The sequence below is a fragment of the Conger conger genome, chromosome 3, assembly GCF_963514075.1.
Source record: "Conger conger chromosome 3, fConCon1.1, whole genome shotgun sequence".
Lineage (NCBI taxonomy): Eukaryota > Metazoa > Chordata > Actinopteri > Anguilliformes > Congridae > Conger > Conger conger.
The window spans coordinates 18,840,121-18,860,570 of record NC_083762.1 but is presented as its reverse complement, the minus strand read 5'-3'; the positions used below and the strand labels follow the sequence as shown (position 1 = coordinate 18,860,570).

At 44.3% G+C, this 20,450-nt stretch overlaps 2 protein-coding genes across 2 annotated transcripts; one reads left to right on the top strand and one right to left on the bottom strand.

Annotated features, from left to right (window-relative positions):
• Window positions 1–16,173, top strand: gucy2d (guanylate cyclase 2D, retinal). Its single transcript, XM_061233890.1, has 18 exons — window positions 1–667; window positions 1,310–1,611; window positions 2,742–3,117; window positions 3,288–3,363; window positions 3,553–3,664; window positions 4,962–5,081; window positions 5,830–5,913; window positions 6,646–6,822; window positions 7,602–7,758; window positions 7,888–8,037; window positions 8,457–8,605; window positions 9,725–9,888; window positions 10,296–10,488; window positions 10,652–10,826; window positions 12,769–12,867; window positions 15,028–15,122; window positions 15,345–15,430; window positions 15,861–16,173. Exons 1-18 carry the CDS (start codon window positions 1–3, stop codon window positions 15,943–15,945), a joined length of 3,267 nt encoding a protein of 1,088 aa, XP_061089874.1. The 3' UTR covers window positions 15,946–16,173.
• A 1,599-nt stretch (window positions 16,174–17,772) lies between these two features.
• si:ch1073-228j22.2 (SPRY domain-containing SOCS box protein 4) lies at window positions 17,773–20,450 on the bottom strand. The gene is made up of 3 exons (XM_061235443.1): window positions 20,317–20,450; window positions 18,948–19,778; window positions 17,773–18,482 (listed from the first exon to the last, which is right to left on the bottom strand). Exons 2-3 carry the CDS (start codon window positions 19,660–19,662, stop codon window positions 18,337–18,339), a joined length of 861 nt encoding a protein of 286 aa, XP_061091427.1. The 5' UTR covers window positions 19,663–19,778; window positions 20,317–20,450; the 3' UTR covers window positions 17,773–18,336.

Sequence of the window (20,450 nt, the reverse complement as noted above, 5' to 3'; positions counted from 1 at the left end):
ATGTCCCCGGTGCTGCCCTTTCACAGCCGGCGGGCCGAGTGGCTGTGGCTCGCCCTGCTAATGCTGGCCTACCTGCCCTGTGTCTGGGCTGCCACCTATAAAGTGGCTATTGTGGGCCCCTGGGCATGCGATCCACTCTTCTCCAAAGCCCTCCCCGACCTAGCGGCCCGCCTGGCCACCAACCGCATCAACAAGGACCCCAACATCAACAAGGGCTACTGGTACGAATACATAGTGGTCAACGAGGACTGCCAGACCTCGCAAGCCCTTGCCCGATTTACAGAGCTGGAGGGCCATGGCTCGGCCTTCCTAGGCCCCACCAACCCAGGCTACTGCTCATCAGCGGCCCTGCTGGGGAAGAACTGGAACAAGGCCGTGCTGTCGTGGTCCTGTCTGGACCCTGACATGAACAAGGACATGTACCCCACCTTCCTGCGCCCGATGCCTCTCTCCGCCCGCGTGCTCTTCTCCGTGCTCCGCTTCTTCCGCTGGCCGCACGTGGCCATCGTCACCTCGGAGGGAGACCTGTGGGAGGCCACAGGCCAGGAGCTGGCCTCGTCGCTGCGGGCCCTGGGCCTGCCTGTCCGCACCGTGGTCACCATGGAGGAGGATGAGGACGGCCCCCGTAGGGCCCTGCAGGCGGTTCGGCAGACGGACAAAGTTCAAGGTGGGTGTGCTGAGACGGCGCCGGTGCGCCCCAGTATGTCCCTGCAGGTTTTCCATCCCTGCTGCGCATCGAGTTGTAGTTTTTCACAACTATAGCTCCATTCTGCAGTATTTCAGGCCGTTCCCACCAACCCCTACATCAAAGCTTTCAATTTGTTCCAAGTGTGTGGCCATTAAACTGAACGTACTGCAAGGTCATCCTTGAACCTGCAATAAAATTTGCCATGTTTGCAAATCTGTCTACATTAAATATGCATTGCAGAAATGGTACAACCCAGAATGTAGATATGGAGCAGCCAAACTGTTTCAGCAAACACAAAGTGCCTAATAATGACAGATAATAATGATGAGAGCAATGCATCCTATCTGCATGTTCCAACACTAATAATATGAAACAATGGGTACGTATGGTCTGTTGCTATATCAGTATTCGCTAGGTGCCAAACTAGAACTCTAAGTGTACACTTTGGAGTACATGTTAGGAGATGGAATAGATTTTAAATATAAAACACTTTCTTAGCTCTACCTAGTTTAAAAAAACAAATGAAAACTTCCAATTAACCTAAACTTCAAACTAGTAACAAACTTCTATAAGACCCCCATCTGTCCCTCACTCTCTCTCTCCCTTCCTGTCTGTCTGCAGCGATCATCATGGTGATGCACTCTGTGCTGATTGGTGGAGAGGCCCAGCGGCAGCTCCTGGCCGCAGCCGTGGACATGCAGATGATAGGCGGCGGCTACGTCTTCTTCTCCTACGACACCCTGTTGTACTCTCTTCCCTACAAGGACACGGTGTACCCCATCCTGGCCAATGACACGAAGCTGCGCCGGGCCTATGACGCAGTCCTGACCGTCACCATGGATTCCGGGGAGCGGAGCTTCTACGAAGCCTTTAAGGACGCCCAGGAAACAGCTGAGATCCCTACCAGCACTCCACCCGAACAGGTGAGGCGCTGCTGGTGGAAGTCTGACCTTGGGGCAATTCCACGGTGACTGGTGTTACAAATGCTGGATATTTGGGTGGTAAAGCCCAATACAGATACATAAGAGACTGACATATGCTTGTATAACCCTCAGGTGTCAATAACTCTTATCAGTCTCTATTATGTAGCTGTATTGGGCTTTACCACCCAAATATCCAGCAGTAGAAATGTCAGTCACCATGGAATTTCCCCTTGGGTCGCTGTTGGTGGACAGACAACTTGACAGTGTGGTTACCCACTCAGTGTCCACTGCATCTCATTCAGAAGTCAGGTCAACATGCATTTTCAGCTGAAATAAAAATCCTCTTTTGTATTTCATCTTCTTCTTTTCCGTATTCACAGTCTATTCTGTAATATTTTGTTAATCTGTAGAACCAAACATCTTTATTTCTTACATGAATAGTCTGCTTGAACAGTTGAGTCATTGAATATAGCTAAGGCTGCCATTTATATAATAATACAGCAGTGGTTCCCTAACTAGAACTGTGTGTGTTGTTTTTGATATCTTGAGCAAATATGTTTAAAATATGTAACTTTTCTTTTACATTTGTTGCCATGTGCCATGTCACTGAAAGCGTTAATTTTCCACAAATGTGTTTGATATGTGAAGCCACTTTTTAGCATGCCTCTAATTTTGCCAGTCTTTGAATTGAAGAAATTATTAAACATACATTGCATAGGAATCATATGTCATAGCACATTGCAGAATTAAAGCATCTGATTGATTGTAAGCCCTGATGGTTGAATATGGGATTGCCCCATATTTGTTACCCCAATATTTGTTGCCACATTTGTGGCTTGCTTAGCGGTTTCTTAAATAAAATGGCCTTAAGAGGGTAAACTATCCCTTAGTAAGCATTAAAATGTACATTTAAGAACAACCAGAAACTTGTTATGATTCAGAAATAAAATGAAAATGTACATACACAGTGGCCCCCCAGGACCAAGTTTAGGAACTGCTATTATAGACCAATCTTCTGCAGGCATCTGAAAGACATTGCAGGATTGTCCATTTCTTGGAAATAAACCCTTTTCGTACTGTCCTGTCTCTGTTCACTGTGTCCAAATCTCCGTCCTGCTCTCCACCCGTAGGTGTCACCGTTCTTCGGAACAATATACAACTGTCTGTACTACATCGCCATGGCGGTGGAGCAGGCCCGGCTGGAGACTGGAGGGCGCTGGGTGACCGGGAGGGCACTGGCCAGAAGCCAGGGCGGCTTTGAGTTTAAGGGCTTCAACCAGCCCCTGTCAGCCGGCAGTGAGGGGGAGGGAATGCAGAGTCGATACGTGGTCCTGGACACCGACGGGAGCCGGCCAATGCTGCATTCCACACACCGGCTGGAGGCGTCGCACACGTATGGCTCCCTCGGGGGGCTCAAGTACCTGGGCCGCTCTATACACTTTCCTGGGAGGTCCCCCGGCACCGAGTCCAGCTGCTGGTTCAACCCCGACGTCGCCTGTAGTGGGGGTGAGAGCCGGGGGTGTCGCATCAGATTCAGCTGATTCTCCTCAATGTGAAGGGAATGGATTAATGAAAATATGAAACGAATGCATTCCGGACAGGAAATGCAAGGCAATTGTAGGAACAGTAAAATTATATTCTCTCTTTCTTTCTCTCTCCCTCTCTCTTCCCTTCAGGCTTGGATGGGGTCACTCTCTTCTTATTGTTCTGTATCCTGATAGGGGGATGTGCGGTACTTGCCTTTGTTTTCAGGTAAGGCAGCCTCTTAGTGAGACCATTTTTTCAACTGATATCTTCAAAAGTGCACTTGAAAGTATTCTTACAATGTGGAAATTCAGATGTCATATATTGTACTGTAGTATAATGCACAAATGGCTTACTTCTTCTTTCTGTCTGTGGTCTGGTGTATATTTATGTCTGTATGTCTGTTGGTCTGTCCAGACGGAAGTTGAGCCAGGTGGTGCCAGCACTTGGAGGAGGGGGTGGAGGTCTCTCCAAATTGATACTGACTTTGGATGACCTGATCTTCATCAACACACAAGTTAGCAGGAGGGTCAGTATGGAACGAATCAGTGTGTGTGTGTGTGTGTGTGTGTGTGTGTGTGTGTGTGTGTGTGTGTGTGTGCGTGCGTGCGTGCGTGTGTGTGTGTGTTCCTGCTGTGTGTGTTTTCTCTGATTTCGTACATACATTAAATTATACCTATATATAGGTACGTTTTAAATGTTAAAACATTGTTACAAGACCATTGTAAATCCCTTCCTATCATTGAAAAAGGCTCACTGACACGTTGACTCACCCTCTGCCTGTGTTTATAGTTTATAGTTTATAGTTTCAAAGTGCACATTTGTCCGGCCGTCAAATGTATCAAAACATTGTACAGGTGTACAGCAATTAAAGGTCATTGGTTGAAAATTATTCCAATTTCCACAGCCAATGGCATTCTGGGGGCTTATTCTGGTCTGTTGGTTCGTGTGCTGCCCAAATTGCACTCCAGACAAGCAATCACTGAAACTCTCATCCAAGAAAGAAAAAAATTATCCAAGCGAAGACTACATATCTAGTTATAAAACAATACCAGTTTGTTGTCGGTAGCAATAAGCAAATTAACTATAGTTAGCTTGAAGAATTTACAAATATTCACTTCCAATAAAATATAGGCAGTATGAACACAGTAGCGATTGCACAAGCGTTGTACTTCTGGTGGATATTTGTACATTCGGGAAGGTAACTAGTAATCGCTAATTTGCTTGTTATAGCGAACAGGTATTGTTTTCTAACTAGATAAGCAATAGTATACAGAGTTCCAGTGATCGCTTGTCTGGAGTGCAATTTGGGCAGCTACACGTTCCTTTCGTCTCTTTACGTGTTCAATCATGCGTAAACCTTTATTTCTCTCAAACTAAGTTGCAGTGGCATCGTTTGTGGTAGACTATCATATCTTATTTATATAGCTAGCTAGTTACGCAGGCAAATAACTTGCTTGCTCACAATATAGTTGGTTAGCTAACGAGAAAACTTACCAACTAAAACTAATAGTGTAGCACACCAAAGTCAAGATCTCATGAAGTCACCTAATCGGGAATATTTTCTTACTAGAACGGTACGAAAAGACGGCAGGCTCTGTTGCATTTGTCACTGTCAGCTTTCCAAAACAGTGCACGAGAACACTGAACTGTATAATAACGATTTATATTACGTGTTATATTCATAGACTATGGGAAGCATAAAAAGTGCTGTAATTTGAGGTTGTCTGTTGTTGCAATTCCTCTCGTGGCCGTTAGGAGTCCGAAATGACCTATTGTACCTTTAAATGAGAATGAAAATTGGCTCAATGCGTCCCCACTTGTAGAAACTGAATGAGGAGAGTGTGCTGAAGAGTATGCTGGATGTGAAGACTCCCTACCGCTCTGTGTCAGGTCGCAGCTACATCCACTCAACTCCTGAGAACTCCAACACTGCCCTCTATGAGGTAGGACACACACGCGAACACACAGTGTACTTATGAAGGGCTAATAAACACCCAGTGTTTATATTAATCTCTTTTCACGAGGAGAGAAGGCAGGAGAAGTGTGGTCTTTCTCACAGAGGCTTGTGAGCTCACATCCAATGTTGCGTCTCAATATCTGCATTCTGTTACCCGTGGTATACTGTATGTATAATGGATATTCTTTTCCTCACAGTAATTATTGTGTCCAGAGCACATGACGAGTATTTTGTTTTCCGAGACCATGAGAAGGGGATTGTACTCCTTGAAATGTGTTTGTGGGGTTGTGTTCCCAGAGTGAAAACAGGGATTTTGTTTCTAAGATTGTGTGGCACGTATTTTGTTCTGCACGTTGCGGAAAGGCAAAGATGGGAGAAATGAGATACACATTTCATAATGCAAGTCAATGGAGAAGTGTCCAAACGGTTTAGTGAATGTACATTGTAGTCAACCTGCGGAAATACTAGACATGCACTGAGACACAAATATTTGGATATTTATGAATATTGAAGCAGCATGTGTGCATTTAGATTGGGGGTAATCATTTAACATTTTTTCCATTTAAAACTGACATGTTGTGATATTTGTATTTGTATCATCAGAATATTTTCATTAGCACCTAGATATAAGTACTAAATCATTCAATCATTCAAAAGAGAGCAGTCATTCTCTGCTTGGATGCATGCTGGGGATTGTATTGCTCAGTGTGTATAATAGAGTTTGTATTCCTCAGGGGGATTGGGTCTGGTTGAAGAAGTGCCCAAATGGAGAAAAGGTGACCAGTATCAATGACGCCACAAAGACCATCTTCAACAAGGTGAGGAGAGTGTCAGGAGCTGAGAAAGACATGGGGGTGGTCATCATATGACAGTTAAAACTTCCCCTTTTTACTCTCCTTAAAAAGTGAAATTAGATTTCTATACTGGCAAACTGTTGGTGCAAGTAGTGGAATGATGGATTGAATGTATTACTGTCCTAAGTATAAGCAAATTACAACTTTTCCCAACTTTTACACAGATATACCTCAAATTACATAGTGCACTCCCCATTCAACTGCCAATAAGGATTCAGAACCAATCTTTCCAGCTGGAACTGTGAAAGAAGATCAAGGAACAAAAATGTAATCACACTGTAATGGATGCTTCAGACACAGTATTATGTTCAGGACTTTAGTGTTCAGTGCTGTGCTATGCTGTATAGCTTCATAGGGCTGGACGAGAGTTCACTTTGTGTGTATTGTGATAGACTTGCAACACCAACCTGTAATGCCAGGCTGGCCATTGGAGGCTGAGCTCCCCCTCTAAAGCTGGAGATTTATTCCCATCGGGGAGTTTTTTCTTGCCACTGTTTGAGGGTTTTTCTCCCCAATGGGGAGTTTTTTTTTTAACCTTTTTACCTCCTTGTTCTTTGAGGGTTTCTGTTGTTTATTTGCTCTGTTTTTTGTTGTTTTCTTTAAAGCACATTTTATGATAGTATTTAGTCAAAAGCGGTAAACAAATAAAATTGATTTGATTTGCCTGTAATCTGAAGCCATGCGTTTTTCCCCCAGTTGCGGGACATGCGTCACGAGAACCTGAACCTGTACCTGGGGCTGTTCATGGACTCGGAGATCTTCGCTATCGTGACGGAGCACTGCACCCGCGGGAGCCTAGAGGACCTCCTCGGCAACAGCGAGATGCGCCTGGACTGGATGTTCAAATCCTCCCTGCTCATGGACCTTATCCGGGTGAGAGACGCCACTCCCAACCACGGCCCTTACACTGCTTCCACCACACGCCCCTTACCTTCTCAGCACGCCCCTTACCTTCTCACCACACCCCTTACCTTCCCATCACACCCCTTACCTTCTGACCGCACCCTTACCTTCTCAGCACACCCCTTACCTTCCCGCCACACCCCTTACCTTCCCACCACACCCCTTACCTTCTCAGCACACCCCTTACCTTCCCACCACACCCCTTACCTTCCCGCCACCTTCCTGCACAATCATCATCCACCGCAAGTTTACACATTCATATCCTACGTTTATCACATGCAAACTGAATGTCATAGCGACACTAAATAGTCACGATCGCATCAGTTTGCATGCTTATGAGGCTTTGTTACAATAGCACAATCTAATAGAATAATATATTAAACCACTTGTAACTCAACCAAGGGAAGACAGACTAGACTGCATTAAAATTGGTATCTACAATGCCTGTATTATATAGAAGTGAGGTCAGCTTCTGTTCATTGTAACACACACACTGGCCAGGGGTACTCAAACTTCAGCATATAGCAGCATATACACTCATTTTATTAGGTATACTTATTGGTATACTTCTGCTGCTGTAGCCTATCTACTTAGAGGTTTGATGTGTTGTGTGTTCAGAGATGCTCTTCTCCATAACACTGTTGTAATGCATGGTTATTTGCGTAATATTATTCTATATTTAGTTTTCAGGTGATATAGCCGTGCTTTAATTCTCTTTTCTCTTATTTCTCTCTCATTTCCATACACAGGGGATGAAGTATCTCCATAACCGCAGCATCATCCATGCCCGCCTCAAGTCCCGTAACTGTGTGGTGGACGGGCGCTTTGTGCTGAAGGTGACGGAATATGCCTTCAATGACATCATGGATGCACAGAACATGGTGACAGCCGTTAACAGGCCTGAGGGTAAGAGAGCCAAGTGCTGTGGTTTAGAGAAGATCCGTCCCTTTCCACCGTCTCTTCCGCCTTGTCTTTACTTCCCCTTATTCTTTTTTCAACTCTCACCCCTCTTCATCCCCATTCCCCCCCTCCCAGACCAGCTGTGGACAGCCCCGGAGCTCCTGCGGGACACGGCAAAGGAGCGGAAGGGCTCCTTCCAGGGTGATGTGTACAGCTTCGCCATCATAATGCAGGAGATCATATCCCGCAGCTCGCCCTTCTGTATGCTGGACATGCCCGCACATGGTGAGCCAGGGATGGGGAGGGAGGGAGAGAGGGCCAGAGGAAGGGAGGGAGAGAGGGTGGAGGCTGGGTGGAGAGTGGGCCAGAGGAAGGGAGGGAGAGAGGGTGGAGGTTGGGTGGAGAGTGGGCCAGAGGAAGGGAGGGAGAGGGTGGAGGCTGGGTGGAGAGTGGGCCAGAGGGAGGGAGGGAGAGAGGGTGGAGGCTGGGTGGAGAGTGGGCCAGAGAGAGGGAGGGAGGGAGGGAGGAAGGGAGAGAGGGTGGAGGCTGGGTAGAGAGTGGGGCAGAGGAAGGGAGAGAGGGTGGAGGATTGGTGGAGAGTGGGGCAGAGGAAAGGAAGACAGGGTGAGAGGGTGGCGGATGGGTGGAGCTGGGGGAGGGGAGCGTATTGACAGATGGGTTTGAGCAGGTGTTGCGTTTGACAGAGATCATCGAAAAGGTGCGATCGCCTCCCCCGCTGTGTCGGCCCTGCGTGTCTGTGGATGAAGCTCCAGTCGAGTGCATCCAGATCATGAAGCAGTGCTGGAGTGAGGAACCAGACAGGAGACCCACCTTTGAGGAGATCTTCAGCCAGGTCAGAAACACTAGTACGCATATACACTTATACACACTCATACACACACATGCGCACATGCAAACACAAAAATGTGCTCATTTCACAAAATGTGACATGTCAGCTAAAATCTCTTAGATGTGAATATATTCCTTCTAACTATCTATGCTCAGTCAGCACTTTATTAGGTTTTTATTGGACTTATTTCTTAGAATTATTGGTCTATTCTGCTGCTGTAGCCTATCCACCTAAGAGGTTTGACCCACTGTGTGTTCAGAGATGCTCTTCTGCATACCACTGTTGTAATGTGTTTATTTGCGTTACTGTCGCCTTCCTGTCAGCTTTGACCAGTCTGGCCCTTCCCCTCTGACCTCTTATTAACCAGGCATTTTTGCCCACAGAACTGCTGCTCACTGGATGTTTTGTGTTTTTTCCACCATTCTCTGCAAAGTATTTTGTGCATGTTGTGTTTCTGAGATGGTCAAACCACCCTGTCTGACACCAACAATCATTCACTTAGATTACATTTTTGATCATTGATGTGTACATTAACTGAAGTTCCTGACCCGTATCTGCATGATTTTATGCATTGCACTGCTGCCACACGATTGGCTGATTAGATAATCGCATGAAAAAGTAGGTGTTGAGGTGTTCCTTATAAAGTGCACAGTGAATGTTTATATATTCCAGCTCGTTTCACAATTTACTTTAAAAAACACATCTAGCAAAGCTCATTTTTAGAACATTGTATGAAGTTGGCTACTCAGAAATCATTGCCATTCCACTGGCTCCTGTTGTTTCAATGGAAACACATGCTCATGTTCGCCAAAACAGTGCATTCACCAAAAACAGGTCCCAGCTGGTGAACATAGCTATAGTTCTACTTAAAAGCAAAGCCATGTAATTTTCAATAACCATTATTATGAATACCCACCCAATGCAATTTTAAGTGTACATTATAAAGGTGGCTCACCTTGGGGTTTTCCTTAGCCAATCACTACTCAGTGCTCATTCTGTGGCAGCATTGATGCTGTACATCTGCAGGGGAACACGGTGATTCCGCTCTCAGTGGCTGCCGTTTGTCGGATCGCTTTCAATATTCTAATGGCAACATATTCTGCCACCCTCTCCGTACCCCAGTTTAAGAACGTGAACAAAGGGAAGAAGACAAACATCATCGACTCCATGCTGCGCATGCTGGAGCAGTACTCCAGTAACCTGGAGGACCTGATCAGGGAGAGGACCGAGGAGCTGGAGGTGGAGAGACAGAAGACGGACAAGCTGCTGGCTCAGATGCTCCCCAGGTCAGCTGTGGGTTTCTGTGCTCGTCCCTGCCAGCTCCCCAGTGCCCACTCTGCCATCACCAGCTTCATTCACATGCTTCAAGTCATCAATCCTGCTTCCACCCTCCCTGTCTTCACCTCCATCTGCCTACCCCTTATTCATAATCTCACTCTTCTCTCTTGCTTGCTTGTTTTTCTTTCTATCTCTCCCTTTCTCCTCACTCGTTGTTTCATCTTTCTATTATTCTCCCTCTATGCCTCTATTCCCCCTCTATCCCTTGTCTTGCTTTCTGCATTATCTCCACTGTCTATTCTCCCTCTCTCTATTCTGCTTCTCTCTCATCTCTTGCCACACATTCTCTCTTCCTCTGCGTCTCCCCCATTCATTGTCCTCTTTATTTTTCTCTGTCCTGCTTTTCTCCAACCAGGTCAGTGGCCCATGCCCTGAAGACAGGGAAGCCTGTTCAGCCAGAGCACTTCCCTGATGTCACTCTGTACTTCAGTGACATTGTGGGTTTCACCACTATATCTGCCCTGAGTCAGCCCATAGAGGTGGTGGACCTGCTTAATGACCTCTACACACTCTTTGATGCTATCATTGGCGAGCATGATGTCTACAAGGTAGCCATCTTCTGCAAGAGTTGTAATGAGAACATTTTGGCTATCTATGTAGTATTATTCAGTGTCTTTGTACCACATTAATTATTTTTTTTGTTTCACTTCCTGCGTGTGTGTGTGTGTGTGCATGTGCATGTGCGTGTGCGTGTGCGTGTGTGTGTGTCAGGTTGAGACCATTGGAGATGCCTACATGGTGGCCTCAGGCGTCCCCAACCGCAACGGCAAACGACACGCAGCCGAGGTAGCCAACATGTCCCTGGACATCCTGCACAGCATTGGGGCCTTTACGATGCGACACATGCCTGACCTCAAGGTCAGAATCCGCATCGGCCTGCACTCCGGTAAGCTGCCTCTCTGCCCTCAGGGCTAGCCTCCTCTCTCCCTAGACCTGGCCCACACTCAGAAAGCATCTCAGAGCTGGACTCTGTTCTAGGGATGGCTTTTCCCTGGTCAGTAACTGAACCTGTTCCAATGGGTTTCCCCTGTCTGTAACTGAACCTATCCAATATGAGCTGAAAGGCAAAACAGATGAACAGGCAATACTCTTGCACTGAAATACCTGCTGTCTCCTCACCCTCTGCCTGTCTTTGCCACTCATATAAGTGCCCGTCTAGTCACAGCTATACTCTGGCTGCAGTGTGTTGATAACATGCCCCTCCTCGTTCACATCACTGCATCCAGTGACTGATTCACCAGACATTCTGGCAATATACAGTGCCTATAGAAAATCATCATACCCCTTTGAAGTAGTTACTTTATTTACTGTGCAGCCTGAAATCAAAACATTTTCAGAAAACAATGTCAAGCTTTATTTACAAATCTTGCCTTACAGCATCAAACTAACAAAAAAAGGCAACAGTTCTGAAAATTAATGCAAAATAAAAAACTAGAATAACAGGGTTGGAAAAGTCATCAGTCCCCTGATTTAATACTTCATAAAGCCACCTCTTCCTGTAATTACAGCCATCAATCTGTTTGGATATGTCTGTACTAGTTTTGCAAACCTAGATTGTGGAATATTTGCCCATTCTTCCTTGCAGAATTGTTCAAGTTCAGTCAAATTCCGTGGTGAGCTGCGATGGACTGCTTTATTAAGTCAGGGCTCTGACTTGGCCACTCGGACATTCACCTTCCTATCCTTGAGCCACTGTGTTGTTCTTTTGGCGGTATGTTTAGGATCACTGTTGTGTTGGAAGGTGAATGACCTGCCCATCTTCAGCTGTCTAGCTGAGGGACACAGGTTTTCCTCAAGAATTTGGGTGTACTTGGCAGCATCCATTTTCCTCCAATCCTGTCCAATTGCCCAGTCCCCACTGAAGAGAAACACCCCCACAACATAACGTTGCCACCACCATGCTTCACAGCAGGTATGGTGTGTTTTGGGTTGTGTGCTTTGTTTGGTTTTCGCCAAACATAGCGCTTGGAGTTCAGTCCAAAAAGGTCAATTTTGGTCTCATCTGACCATAGCACCTTTTGCCACATGACATCGGAATCTTCCAGTGGCACTTATTCAGAAAAGGGTTCTTTCTTGCCACCCTGCCATACAAGCCAGCTTTGTGTAAAGCTTGTGAGATTGTTGTCACCTGCACAGACTGACCAGTCCCAGCCATAAAGACTTGTAAGTCCTTCAAAGTTGCCAGTTTGGACGGCCTGATCTAGGCAAGATGTTGGTGGTGCCATATGCTTTCTACTTCTTATTGATGCTCTGAGTGGTACTCAGGTGGATAGCTAAAGCCTTAACAATCTTTTTGTAGCCTTCTCCTAACTTGTGCTTTTCTACAACTTTACCCTGGAGGCTTTTTGAAAGCACTTTCCCAACCATGGTGAATTATTTTCAGTAACATGCACTACTAGTAGTGGAATCATCAATGAACAGCTGGTTTTATTCTTAAGTAATTAAAACCACTACAATTGATGTCAGGTTGGGCAATTAACCTGGTGTTTGATCTGGAAGTTGATTGGTTGCACAAGGTATTTCACTAATTAATTTAATAATTGTCCAGAATGTTTCAAAATGTTATTCTGACTTTGATGATGTGGGTTAAAATGTTTACATACAGCTCAAAAAAAGTTTTAGTTTATTTTAATTTCAAGGGTGTAATGTGACAAAAGGTCAACATTTTCACAGGATATGATGACTTTCTATAGGCACTGTACATGTGTCTTTTTGAGTCCTTAAGCATGTCTTGCTCCTCTCTAAAACCCAGCAAGACATACACTCAATCTGTTTCTCCAGCTGCTCTCCTGTCTGACTGCCTGCTGATGTCTTGTCTCTCCGTGCAGGTACGGTTGTGGCAGGAGTTGTAGGTCTTACAATGCCTCGGTACTGTCTCTTTGGAGACACTGTCAACACGGCCTCCCGAATGGAGTCCACAGGGTTGCGTGAGTACTAGACATCCAACACCAAACTTTCCCTAATGCTCATGGCAAACAGCACACACCTGTGAAGGATTGACGTGTAGGTTCTTTTGGATTTTTTTTTCAAGTCAGTGTTCTATAGCTCCATTACTTTCAACTACCAGTAGTGATTGATACATCAGCATTATAGTGATCAGTCAAGAACATTTGAAGCACATTTTTCTGATCTTACACCTTAAAGGTTTAACCACACATGGGTCTTCCTTTCAGTGAATACATATACAACTCCACTGTCCATTACCATACAAGTATATTTCTTTCAGAAGTCAATATTTTCCTGTTTGTGATTAGCTGCACAATGTTGTCAAACGCAGACAAACCCTTGGTGCTCTGTAGAATAATGACAAGGCAGCAGTTTCTCCAAGGACTTGCAGCCTGTTCCAGACATGCAGCGACACTGCAGCTCCATAATGGAAATCCACAGGAGGTCAGAAGACCGCAGCTCTGACGTGAACTTTTTACATTAGCACTCCAAAAATAGAGGGATGATGGAGAGGGGATGGAGAAAAGGCAGTCAGAGTGGGGGGAGGGGGGCCCTGGAACTTTTTTCGTTGTAGTAATAATAACCTGGATTTGATTAAACCAATCAGCTTTGTTTAAGCGAGTAAAACTACTTTGACCCCTAGCCCACCTCACCTCCATATAGAGATTAAGGGATAATTCCCAAATGCTATGTCAGGAACCGTCATTAATACTGCCTCGCTTTCTCATCTGTCATTCATCATAAACTGGGCAGGGTGGTTTTTTGTCATGTGGTAGGAACAGTGGCCAGTCAATTTGCCAAACTACAGATGCCTGACATATCACCGAAAATGTTGGTGAAGAAAAGATACAGAAATATTTGCATTTTAAAATCTTGTAAGCTCATTGGGGGGGGTTGCATTGTTTTGTTATTTAAATATCTTGAAACGTACTGGTGCTCATGATGACGTCTACCCAGGACCTGTAGAATTTTTCATATTTAAAACTAATAAAGACCCGCCATATTTAAAAATGCATGGCATCTAATCCTACATCAGTTTCTCTCCATTGGAATTACAAGGTACTGCATGTGGTGAAACTTATGTAGGAATAGAACCCATGCATTTTGAAATATAGCAGGTAGTCTTTTTTAAATACTACAGGTCCTGGAGCACCTGTTAAGTGATCATGTGATCATGAACACCAGTACATACCAGGATATTTAAATAACAAAACAATGACCCCCTCCCTCCCAATGAGTTTACAAGATTTCCATTTTCATTGAAAAATGTAACTTTTGAATGCAATTCACTTCCGATTATCTGCTTATATACATATATCACATAATGAAATATTAAGTGTTTATAGTCAAGTTTAAACAGTTTAAAGCATTTTTAATCATGAAAAAACTGGTTTAAGCAGGTGGTTTTAATGTTGTGGCAGATCGGTGTATATACGTGTGTTAATTGTCAAGATTATATTGTTCTGCCTGTTCATGTGTGAATGGGAAGTCTCCAGTCGTAGTATGTATGTATGCACCTGTATCTAGGTGGGTGTGTACTTGTTGGGTTAGTGAGGGCTCAGGGGCCTTATGCAGTGCTCTGTAATCCTTTAAGACTATCAGCAGAATTAGCAGGAATGTCCAGGGCTTAATGACAGCCTCCTCCTAACAACTAGCCCTCATCTATCACCATATACTCATGAGAAACACCCACTGACCAATGCATTTTATCCTTGAAGATTTAAGGAAAGTATTGGTGATCTTCCAAGTAATTTCTCTTCACCTCTGAATAGATTTAGAATTTGATGCAAAGAACCATTTACAGTGAGAAAAAATTGACCACTGGCTACTTTAGAAAATAAATGCAGTGCAAGACAGTATTTGAAATACATTAAGTATTTCAAAAATCTAATGATAAAATATTTCACAGCAATGCAACATTTTGCAAGACCTTAAAGTGTTAATCATTTGTATGTTTGCCAATTTATACAAATATATGAAATTTGTACAGAAATCCTATTCCTGTCTATAACAGCATTGTCCCTATTTATGAATATACGCATACACCCACATGCTGGCTAGTTCCATGTCATGAACAGGTTGCGTGTGTGTTTCAAATATGTTGCTCTTTGTTCTAAAGTGTGATGCGTTGTGTACTCCAGCTTACAGGATCCACGTTAACCAGACCACTGTGGATATCCTACATAGTTTAAAACTGGGCTACAAAGTGGAGTTAAGAGGCAGAACAGAGCTCAAGGTACAACACACACACACACACTCACACCTCACTGACAGTGTTTTCAAAGGAAATGTGATCTCACATAGAAAAGTATACATCCTTTCTCTCTCTCTCTCTCTCTCTTTCTCTCTCTCGCTCTCTCTCTCATACACACAGAACTGATATGATGTAATCACACTTATATGTAATTCAGTACTGTCGCGCTGTTCACTCTGTGTATTTGGTGATCTCCACTTTCAGGGGAAAGGAGTAGAAGACACATACTGGCTGGTCGGGAGAGACGGGTTCAACAAACCCCTACCCATACCCCCTGACATGTCCGGGAAGTAAGTCTGCTTGTCTGTCCTTCACTGCACGTCTGTATGTGTGATGAAGAGGATATGACTGCCTGTCTGTTTTTGTTGTGAGAAGTAGTCCATCCCATAGACTGGGAATCAGCAACTTACGGTCCTTGAGGGCCGAGAACTCCTGGCTTTCCACCCTCCCTTTACCTGGAAGTCAGGTGTGAAGACGGTTCTGGCCAGTCAGTAGCGCTAATTACCTGGGAGAAATGAAAACCAGGGCTGGATTTGGATTCGAGAGTTGATGATCCCTGCCACAGACAGTCTTCCACCTGTCCGTCTGCCTGTCCCCTCCCACCTTTTTCTGTCCACCGTCAGATGTATGTTTTCCTCTGCCTTCCTCAAAACTTATCTGGTACTTTTAGCTCACTGAAGAAAATATGATATGACTGTTTCTTTCTCATCCTTTGTGCAGGAGTAGTCACGGAATCAGTCTGGATGAAATTCCTGCGGACCGGAGACAGCAGTTCCTTGAACGACAGAAAATGATGGGATTCTAACCGGATAGTAATTAGTTAAATGTTTTAATCGCAATTAACTTGTTAACCGACAGTAGGATATCCGTTTCCTCCTTCGTCTCCCCTGTGGACTAAGAGTGGGGAAAGAGGGGAAGGGAGAGTTGGTGGCATATAGGGTGCACCACTTCTGCCACACAGCGCCCCCATCATACCTCTCTGTATTGCGCCAAAGTCACGCAACAGCAATGATGGACATATTAAGACTAACTCAGTATTTATTTGGAGTTGCCCGTTGTGAAACATAAATGCATTTCGTATATAATGATACAAATTTTGAGGCATGGGCTCTGTAACGGTTGGGGGTGATTACAAGGGCCCTGACTGACAGGGGCCCTCAAGAAATATTAGAACATAGGGTGGTGGGGACTAATGTGAGACCTTTTCATGAGACTCAAAATCCATGGTGATACCCCTGGACAGAAGAACATGGATTTTGTGGTTTTGTTTATTTATGTTTCTGTAACGTGGTGATCACTGAATTTAATTTGACCTCAGAATTAAATTAAATTGAAACTATGTGAAATGTATTTAGGAGTAAAAGGAACGCACAGCATTATACTGTAGGGTGTATGATCATGATATGAGTATCTTACTGTGAGCTAAATCAGTCTTCAGCATTCCACTATTTACTGAGCTATTCTTACAGTTCTGTAAAGAATTATAAAAGGTATTTTTCATTGTTTCATTTCACTTGGAAAAACTCAAACTAATGGTGCATTTGTGAAATGAGACATGTTCAAAAGTCAGTATAACTGTATACCAAAATGAGTTATGTCCCAAAGCTTGTAGAATTTTATATTTTAAATATGGTGGGAATGAAAACTGGTATTTCAATTTATTTATTTGACTGTAAAGGTGTAGACATTTTTTCCTTATTTGTGTTGGTGTAAATAAATTATGGTTATAGCATTGTCTGGATGGGTCTATTTCCTTCTAAACTTTATTTGTGGTGTACTGTATTGTGCAAGATGCAAGTGGTCATTGTGATATTGGATAATAATTTAATTACATGTGTTCTGTTGAATCTAATTTTATTTCACAATTTATGACCGTACAACATAATAGGGTTTGTAATTTGGTTAAATATATAATTATCACATTAATTGAAAAGTGTATACTTAATGCAGCATTGTGTGCACATATCTGCATGTGGATGTGTAGCAAAACAACCTAGCTGGTAATCTATGTTAGCTAATTAACAGTCAGTCAATTTTGTCAGTCGTTTAACCCCTTAAGGCCAATTTAAAGTCCAGAGACAGTGTCGCTTGACTGAAATCGGATAACCTTCATGTGCAGGTTATACTGTCGACCAGTACAGTAAGGCCAATTCCTCAAAATGTAAGGCTTTTGGTATCAGACTGCCCAATTTTTAGCTGAGCAAAAGTATTGGAACAGGGAAGTAAGTGAAAGTAAATAACACTTAATATTTGGTAGCCTATCCCTTGCTTGCAATAACTGCATCAATTTTGTGACCCATTGACATCATCAAACTGCTGCATTCTTCTTTTGTGATGCTTTTCCAGGCTTTTACTGTAGCCTCTCATTTGTTGTTTGTTTTGGGGTTTTTTTCCCTTCAATCTCCTCTTCAGGAGGTGAAATGCATAATCAATTTGGTTAAGGTCTGGTGATTGACTTGGCCAGTCTAAAACTTTCCACTTTTTCTCCCTAATTAAGTTCTTTGTTGTGTCACCTAAAAATTGTGTGGTCTGATACAAAAAGTGATACGTTCTAAGTTGTTTAACAAATCTCAATAAAAATAACAGGAAATAAAATCTGAAATTCAGATCTGTCATCCTTTGACCTCATAATGAATTACAATACAATACAAGAAATTATATATAAAATTTATTATCGACTGGTTTCACGGACACAGATTAATCTTATCATGAAGAATCTCCAAAGAATCTTCAAAACTGAATTTAGTCTAGTCTTAGTTTAGTCTAGGCTTAATCTCTGTCCGCAAATTTGTCCAAAAAAGATGTTAACAGATTTAATATTCTTTTGAAATTTAAAATAGATTGTGTATTTTGTATTCTGTATTTGGCCCACTTGCTCTTTTAGAATGGGTTTACAAAAGAATAGACAGCCCATTCTTGTAAATAATAGAGCTATTACTAAACCAACAATTTACTGAAAAAACAGCATCACAGTGAATCTAAAAAACACTCTTAGGATGAATTCTCCAGTTCCTATCTGAAGATACAACCATAAATAAATAGCAAGGAAAAAATACAAATAAATACTAATGACACCATACACAAAATGTGTGAGCCAATCACAGTTGATTACATGAAGTGTGTGTGTAGGAGCATATTGAAGTGTACTGTAGGGCAGATGGGTCAGGGGGTTAGAGGGTGGTGTGTCGTTATAGTGTTAGCAGGTGCTGTTCCTGAGAAGTCGCTTTAGACCTGGGGGGAAATTCAAGAGGAGTCCCTCCAGGCCAGATGGTGTCTCCCTGTCCTTCCCCATGGACAAACGGACTGAGAGGCGGCACAGAGATGTGAGTGATGGAGGCTCTCCTAGGAGATGAGAAGAGGAGAGAAATCTGGTTTTCAGAGCTCAGATGTGAAGTGTTCAGCCAAAATATGATGAAACCTTGACCAGAAGCACAGTGACACTAAAATGGCACGAGCATTCAGCACAAGACATTCCGTACAACTCGATTCTTTGATACACCATCACACTGATCAGATACTTCATGGAATTTGATGAGAGAGTTATTGGCCAGAACTGCTAAGTGAATTATAATCTAGTGTTTCATCAAACATAATCGATGAACTAGTAACATTAAAATAGTACCCAAATGTGTGATTGGTTAGCCACTATATCCCTGTTCTAATGGTGTACACTGCTCAATGAACTGTTTGGTTTTTAGTAGAACATGAGTATTAGTGGGAAAAAAAATATTGTGCAGCTTCTCACTCAATAGACAGATATGTATCCTAAATGTACTGACTAGAATTCCCCTGATAAGCAATACTCACTAGGTCCCCCATTGAGGTAGCGCAGGGAGATATGGGATCCCCCCCACACACTGCTCACTGCAGGAAAGAGCTGCACCCCGAGGGGCAGAGTCCACACAGCCACGCCCAGGAAGCAGCCGTCCACTACAAAGCCCAGCGTCCCAGCGTCCGCGTCCAGCACCATCAGCACACGGCCTGGCACTGCCAGCAGAGGGCGCTGCTCTCGCTCCTGTTCCCCCTGCTCTGCCCCCTCCCTGGGGTAGTGGCCGCACGGCACGCCCCCATGCCACAGCTGATTGAAGCCCAGCTCCCAGCCCCAAGACTCAGCGTCCCCTCCCACCAGCGCTGTGTACCCCGACGCCTGCAGGGGGCAGTGTTGGGTGGACACGCCCAGCACGGCATGGCTCCCCCTCTCCGCTGGGTCCCAGTGGACCTCCCACACGTGCAGCCCACCCTGCGCCCCCTCCGCCCCTCGCACCCCGTCCGTGCTCTGCTCCGCGGGAGAGCGCTGGGCCACAGTTCCGTCCTGGGACAGGCAGAAATTGGGGGAGTGGTGCACGGGGCTCCAGGAGGACTTGGGGCCGGTCGGGCAGGCAGGCGGGCCGTCCAGCAGGATGGCCAGTCGGAACGGTGGGGTTACAGCGAGAGGGTGGAAGGGCGAGCACGACAAAGAGGACAGGGCCTTTTTTCTCCAAGTGTGGTCACGACACAGCCATCGGCACAGAGTCAGGCCCATCCCACACTGACGTGTTGTGCACTGGTACACTGGAAGTGTTTAGGCCACTCTGTGACGCTGTCTCACCTTCAGCGTTTCCCCAAACACAGGGCAACAGGCTGGAGACCTCCAGAGCCCTGGGGATACAAAAGAGAAATCCAGTAACGGAGCATTGACTGTCACACAGTGCAACTTCAGAAATTACTGTGCTACTTAATTACTGCACACTACCAGATTCTGGAACAAACCACTATAATGTTTACTGTTGGCTGAATGTAAAGGTTTTGTTGAACATGCACTGCTCCATAACAGGAAATCAAGCTTGTAGCCCACATATTCCTTTCTATGATTATGTCTCCTGGATCCCAGCAAAAGTGAATGCTGTATTACATTGTATAACCTTCTACAGGCTCCCATCCCATGCTATGAATCACAGGTATGGTACATCAAATACATCTTATGGCACTACAAAGTATGATTGACTTTTTTCAAGCTTAAAGCCTTACAATATCAACATACATACGGATACACACACATTTGCTATTTATTAGTGTGTTGGTGTGACAGAGATTAGGAAGCTACATTCCCCCGATACCTATAAATGAACCAATAGACTCAGTGCTGCCTCCCGTTTAACAAACACAGCTTTATGGTGTCATACATATACAGTCTTACCTCTAGTCAGCAAAATAATTTCTTTCACTGTCCTCTTACGCTGAAATCCATCTCATTTTGGGTAGCAACCTATATAAGTACTACTTATCTGTCCCCGCGTATGTGCGTAACTGTTTTCATTGTCTGGTGATTCC